The sequence below is a fragment of the Abrus precatorius genome, unplaced genomic scaffold (genome assembly GCF_003935025.1).
Source record: "Abrus precatorius isolate BTA unplaced genomic scaffold, Abrus_2018 Scaffold7, whole genome shotgun sequence".
NCBI lineage: Eukaryota > Viridiplantae > Streptophyta > Magnoliopsida > Fabales > Fabaceae > Abrus > Abrus precatorius.
The window spans coordinates 33,232,680-33,239,848 of record NW_020874417.1 but is presented as its reverse complement, the minus strand read 5'-3'; the positions used below and the strand labels follow the sequence as shown (position 1 = coordinate 33,239,848).

At 33.9% G+C, this 7,169-nt stretch overlaps 1 protein-coding gene across 3 annotated transcripts; it reads left to right on the top strand.

Annotated features, from left to right (window-relative positions):
* The first annotated feature begins 875 nt into the window (after positions 1–875).
* Positions 876–6,673, top strand: LOC113872099 (protein TIFY 4B). 3 transcript variants are annotated; one of them, XM_027509366.1, is made up of 9 exons: positions 876–1,450; positions 1,678–1,799; positions 1,883–2,019; positions 3,451–3,538; positions 3,627–3,786; positions 4,360–4,419; positions 5,507–5,570; positions 5,689–5,885; positions 6,268–6,673. In XM_027509366.1, exons 1-9 carry the CDS (start codon positions 1,330–1,332, stop codon positions 6,300–6,302), a joined length of 984 nt encoding a protein of 327 aa, XP_027365167.1. In that variant the 5' UTR covers positions 876–1,329; the 3' UTR covers positions 6,303–6,673. The 3 variants fall into 3 exon arrangements, with proteins under 3 accessions (XP_027365167.1, XP_027365169.1, XP_027365168.1); XM_027509368.1 differs by having other exon boundaries at positions 1,253–1,450; positions 5,513–5,570; positions 6,268–6,649; XM_027509367.1 differs by having other exon boundaries at positions 1,253–1,450; positions 5,695–5,885; positions 6,268–6,649.
* Positions 6,674–7,169: the final 496 nt, after the last annotated feature.

The window sequence follows — 7,169 nt, the reverse complement described above, 5'->3', positions numbered from 1 at the left end:
TGAGATCTCATATTAAAAGAATATTTCACAAAAACGACGAGTGCATCAATAAAAAAATTAATAAAATTAATAAAATAGTTTAATATAATTTTTAACTATTAGATGTAATTATGATGTTTTAGATTAAAATATAAATTCACACATTTTGTCAATATTTATTTATTTATTTATTCTCTCATATTAAAAATTCCATTTCCCTATATTATCCACGTGTATGTGTACATACGCTATATAATAAAAAAAATTAAACTATTTTATTATTAAGTAGAATAAAATTTGTAAAGTACGTTATTTAACATATCAACTTAATTAATTACTTATATATACTTTATTTCTAACCGTGACCTTGCTAGAAATTGATAAGTTGCACCCCTAAATTTAATGAAAAAACGTATGTCTTATACTAAAAATATTATATACAAAAAAAATTATAACAAACAAAAAATTGTTTTTAATATATATTTAGATATATATATATATATATATATATATATATATTGTTTTTTAAAATTTCTAAATTATTTTCTCCTAAAAAAATATAAGCAATTTTGGTTGGAATCATTTTAAAGTTACAAATTTTGACTGGCATAAAGAATAAAAAAAACCATAAAATTTAAAAAAATATAAAATATAAAAGTATACTTGACGTAAAAAACAAACCCATAAAAATAGTATAATTTAAACATAATATACAAAAACGCTTCGATTTACGCATTTTTTTTAAAAATATAAAAGAATTATAAATATTTTGAATTGATGGCAATTCATAATTAAAGAATATTATAAAAAAGTATATTTAAATGGAATCCATAAAATGAAGCAGGAAGTAAAAGTGAAGAAAATGGATGAAAAAGAAGAAGATAAGAGTTGACGGTAAGCAGGAGAAAGAGTGAGGGGGAGAGTGGAAGGGTGGAAGGGCATGGCGTTGCATCCTGCAAATTGGAAATGGGAAATGGGAAATGGGAATGGGAGGAAGGGAATAACGCAAGTGGACAAAGGGAAATCTCTATCTATCTAAAATCTCCAAACAGGAAAGCAGAAAGCACAAATAATTACAAAGAGATGCGAACTCCCACGTAAAAATAATAAATAAACAGAGGGCTGAGCGGGGAGTAATAGTAAAGAAGAGGAACAGGAAGGAGATTAGTTGCTAATAATTAAGACACAAACATACGTGGCAGCTTAGGGTTCACCCCAACTCCTAAAAAAGCCCCCCCTACCCTTCCCCCGTTTTCCCCCCCTCTCCCAAACGCTGCCAACACTCTCTCTCTCCCTCTCTCTCAATCAGTACATGGTCCCACCCACCACCGTGTGCCGTAATCGGAAGCCATGAACGGCGCCGCCGCCGCCACCTTCCGATCCATCCTCGACAAACCCCTCAACCAGCTCACCGAGGATGACATTTCTCAACTCACCCGCGAAGACTGTCGCAGATTCCTCAAAGAAAAAGGTCTCTCTCTCTCTCTCTTCCACCATTTCCGCCACCTGAATACCACCATTTTCTTAATTCCTCTGAACATTATATTATATCATAATATTATTAATCGGGATGCGATGCGCTACTGATTATTATTGTTATTATTTAATTAAAAGCAGAATAATAATAATAATATTAATATTAATCATCTCTATTAAAGATTTAAAAAAATTGAATGGAGAAGACACGTGTTCGTACAGGGATGCGCAGGCCTTCCTGGAACAAATCGCAGGCGATCCAACAGGTCATTTCCCTCAAAGCCCTTCTCGAACCTTCCGACGATGATTCCCTCGCTCCCGCCGTGCACCACCATGCCACTCAAGTAGTCTCTCTATCTCTCTTCTCTTTTCCGCTTTCGTTCCTCACGAAACGACACTGAATGCCGTCAATCGTGGGTGATTGTAGGGGGACTTGAGAGAAGCTCCGGCAAATATCCCGGCGACTGAAGAACCCGCTTCTCATGCTGGAGAGGAGCTTCCGAAATCTTCATCTTCCGGGGAAAAACCTAAGGAAGCCAATGATGCCAACGTTGTTAGCCCCAGGTCTATTTCCCTTTCGTCTTTCTTTTTTCATGGATTTCAATGTCCTTTTTTTCTGACTATAATTTTTAAAAAAAAAATATCTATGTATTAAAGCTTTTGGGGGTGTTGAATGGCGTCCAAGCTAGTTGGATCTTTGATGGTGCTTTTGATACTTTGTGGGAAACAAAATAGTGTATGCTATGTAAAGTGTGTTCTCAATTGCAGTGAAGAGTGAGGGTTGCCGACTAGAGGGACTGATAGGATGATTTGGGTGGTTAAAACGTTAAATTTTTCTTCTCTTTTTTTTTTTTTTTTTTTCAAGTTTTTCTTTAGGCATTGGCTTGGAAATTTGGCCATTGTATATTTGTGCAGTTTGTGGCTCTTTAAGTTGTTAGATGTATTTCTGAGCTATAATAGATGTGATTATGGGTTGGATCTTGCTGTCAGCAAGGTCAGCAGAAAAGGTTTATGGTCATTTGAACTTTTGGATAATTGATAACCCTTGATTTCAGCCTTGGATGTGGTAACAAATTGTAACTTTAGTTGATGATGTGGAATCTCAAGGAGATTTTACTTTTAGTTGTAGTAAGTAGTAATTATGTGTCAGTCTGAATAAATTTCTTGAAAAGCATTTATACAAGGAGAAAGTAAGATAAATTGAGGAGGTAAAATGAACCAAACTTTTCTTATAAGTTACAATCAAATCGTGCATCTCAATCTTTTCAGAAGTTCCTTTATTTAACTTCTCTGTAAGTCGAGTGTGATATATTGATTTTAATGTGTGAGCAAAGTTTGATTCATTTGAATTTCATGGTTCATCATATTTTCTTTTCCTATAGGAGGTTGAGAAGTTTGTCCACATTATCGCTATAATTATCTCAAAAGAAAGTTGACATGAGTGTAGTAATTCGGTGTTAGGAACCCAAATGAGAAAATGGAGAAAAGAAAAAAAGGAATAATCTTGATTGAAAATGAAAACAACAAAGGAGAAAGAAATCTCTTAAGGGTTTCTCCTTCACAGTTTCCCTTTTCACAAGAGTTAATGCATAGTTTTCCAGATGAAAAAAAAGAATGAAGCTTCTTCCCTTGCATCCTTCTATTTATTTGTCTCACTGACCCCTCTAACTAATTAAGTAACTAATATTGTAACTTCCCTCCTTACCCTTTGTCCTATCATTAGGTGTTATTGATTTACTAAAATGTCTTCATTGATTGATATTTAAACTGAAAACTGCTCTTGTGCCATTCTTTACAAAATAGGAGTCAGGATACTGATAAGGTGCACAAAATATTGATTATACAACTATTTTCCATTTGAATAAAATGATTCAGCAACTTAAATAAATAAGAATCAATATTTTGTGTAATATATACATGAATAAAGGCAGGCCAATGTTCCTATTATGTATTGTCCATTAATGTTTGTAACATTACTTATGAATGTGGTCGCAGAGGGTGTGCAACCAGTGGATCATTTGGGCAAATGACTATTTTCTATTGTGGTAAGGTGAATGTCTATGATGGAGTCTCACCTGATAAGGTTGGTAACCATTTGTCCTCTTGCTTAAATACTTGGCCATAAATACAATAAATTTCACCATCCAATGCAGTAGTATTTGGATTTGTAGGCACGAGCAATCATGCAACTTGCAGCAAGTCCAATCCAGTTTACTCAGGATGATCCTTTAAATGGAAATGCAGCAGTTTGGGCTTCTCCTTGTCATGTACATATGGATAAGGATGTCCTTGTCCCTGTTGATACGACAATCCTTCAGGTTGCTCAAGCAGGTAGCAATTGGGTAGAAATATTGCTTAAATTTGCTTCAATGTATTAGCTTTGTGATGCACTAGGGAATGAGTCTTCTTTGGTGCCCACTGCATCAATTTCTGAAATTTCTTCAAGGAATGCATTTTTTCATCCAATAAACAGCTGCAGAAAATTATTGTAGCATTTTCATCAGCTTAAAAACAGGATTCAATTTATTTCTTGGAGCAGGATGTATCAACATGTTGCCTTGTTTTGTTTTTTACGGGCTTCAAATTCAAACTGTTATTTCTTATCATACTATTTCATATGCCATGTTTATTAAGTTTTTCATGCTAATGGCTGTTCCTTTTCTATGCAAGTGCAACAATAATTGGATGTGCAAACGTTATTTGGACCAAACTAACTCTGAATTCTGATTTTAGAATTATGGCTATCAAGTCCTTGTGTCTTGAAGGTGGATAAGTGTACCATATTTGACTTGTCGAAATCATGAGGACTTGCATTTATTTGGAACTAAAGATGTTGAGATGCACGCATTACACCTTTTGTTGTATTGGTAACTTTGTAATTGGTGTTCTGAATTTATTTTACAGATAAGATGGTGGAATATCCTCTGCAATACAGGGAGAAAGGTAGCATAGCCCGTGATGCTCGTAAGTATAACTAAGTTTGAAATTTTCAGTCAGCTTGAGCTATTTCTTGTTCTCTCATTTTTGGCAGATTTACAGAAAAATATTGAGTAGAAAATTAAATATTTTGATTAACCATTGGGCTGAATTAGGACCCATGCTGCTACAATTAGTTGTAAATTACCCTCCCTCCCAAAAAACAACCCCATTTCTTTTCATTTGATTTGACAAGTTTCTGGAGGTCCTTTTTTGTATTTTACCTTGGCATCCAAGGTCATATATTATTTTGTATTAAGAAAAACAATTACTTTAAAGTTTTATTAGTGGATAGCTATGTAGGCTACAGGAAAAGGCTGTTGTTGTTGCTCCTATTGTCCAAGAGTTGTGATGTTATGCTGCCATTTTTCTACCATAGTTTTGGATGTCAGTTTCATTTTGGAGTGCAAGAGCCAGTTGTGTATTTAAACACCATGTCTGTTGGTAAATTGCTACCATTACTTGAAAACTACCCCCCTCCAAAAAAAAAAAGTAAAAATAAAAATAAGCTAATATTAGAATAGGGGTGTATTTCTAGATTGTCAGATGTGCTCTACGTGTACTTCTAAATTGATCATGTATGTCTGGGTACTGATGCTGATACCATTCACAAAGTACGGTATAAGTCTATAACTTTTCCCCCTAAAAATGATCCTGTGTTTGTACAAGATATGTGTCTGATGCTCTTGTAATTTCCAGCCATTTAAGTATCTGGGCTAACAAGTAGCGTCTCCACTTAAATACCTGTTTAAAAGAACTTGCTCTTTGTGATTCTGAAAGCAATGAAATAAGATAAAATCTTGAGACTTTGATGATGTACTGTACCAATGCATTATTCACGTATAAAAGGAAGACTTCTGTTGCATTAAATATGTAGAAGAGTAAATACCTGATATGCAACTTGAATAACACATTCATGCACCCATGTGGTAGCATAATATGCATCTTAGATTGCAAGCATCTCCAAGAGAAATAGAGAATACTTGCTGTTTAAACTTTAAAGCATTGTATTAAGCTTCCATCGTTCAAATTATGAGAACAGAAGTATTCATAATATTTATTTGTGTTTCATAAGATGTAGAGGGCCAGGCTAGCAGAAAAGTGTCAGTGCAGCGGTATATTGAAAAGCGCAATCACAGGTATTTGCAGTACTGAACTGTCATTTGTTTATTGACATTAATTCCGTCCCTTGCGTTACAGGTGTATAGTTTAGTGATAGCCCCCTGCACTGTTCTCTTATTCTGTCTTTTATGATAGGGGAAGATTGAAGGGCAAGAAATCAACTGGGGTAACTTCAATGTATTTGAACCTCCCAGTGAAGGTCCATGCCCCGAATGGGAATTCAAGCCGTAGTAGCACTAGCTCTCCACCACAGCCTAGACTGCCTCCAGTTTCAAGTGGCTCAGCTGACAACCAGCTAAAAGTTGCCCTTCCCATTGATCTCAATGACAAAGGTCAGTCGCAATCTTTTCTTGAACTGTTAAGTAATAAACCAAATTTTTTCCCTAACAAGAATGTGAAAATTAGCTTTTCAAGATGTAAATCAGAGAATTCTAATGGTTAAAATAAATTAGATTGTCTTGCTTACTGTATTGATATTTGGGGATGTAAGAATTGCAAACCTTCTTACTAGCAGTGAGATGATGTTTGTCTGCAGTGCTTATAAGACAACCTTATATGTAAAACTTATAGCCACAAGGGATAATATTCTTGGTGGTGATAAAAAAACTAAGTGGTAAACCAAGATATGACAAATTGTCAGCCTCAATGCTAGTTTACCAAAATGTTTTTCAATATTTTCGGTCATATATTTATGTTGTCTCGGTGTCTTCGCAGATGTTCAAGAATGCCTAAAACTACTAGATAGATAATGCAGAGTTGGGACTCCGTTGATTGAAGAGAGATGATCAACATTATAACTGAAGAGACCATAGCTTCTAGGAGCCTATTGCAAGAATTGGGCTTTTCTTAGACCGGTCAATTTTAGTATCTTAACTACTGGGCAAATTTCTTTTGTTTAGGATAGTCGAGTGTCCTTACCTGATCAATTTTGTAATATCTGCCATCTAATTTCATCCTTCGGGAATTTCTTGTTAATGAAGTTTAAGGTTTTCTGAGTTAAAATGTAGAGCCAGGAGCAGCCATTTTCCCCAGGAATATATTATATGTAAATTCATCTTGCTGCCTCTTGTTAAATGTGAATAGCTTTTCTGCAATGCAAGCCAAACTAGTTTCTTACTTTTCTATTGTTTTTATTTAATCTATCGTTGCTGTTTTTTTATTCTGTTTCAGTATGAATGACTTCATTAATTTCAATGAATATTGACATTTAATATTTTGTTGTGCTATAACGTCATGCTTTTGGCCGCAAGACGGCCTTTTCGAAGTCTAATATATATTTTTGAGATTGGAAAAAAATACTAGTTAAATTTAGATCTTAATCCTTAATTTAAAAAAAGAAAATTTTAGCATAATTTTATTTTGAATGTGAAAAAATAATTTATTTTTCATTAAAAATCTATCGGCTTTTAAATTTTTAAAATCACTTTTGAGAATTGATATTTGCAAAATTATTAAAAATTATTTTTTGTGATTGGTGAAAATAGGATGAGTTATTAATGCTTAAATTTATTTTGTCACGTGATGTAAAAAGTGATATTCTAGAATTGTAAAAAATTTTTTCTCAACCATAAAATTAGATAACTCGAGACAATTCTGCAAGTGCATAAAAACAAACA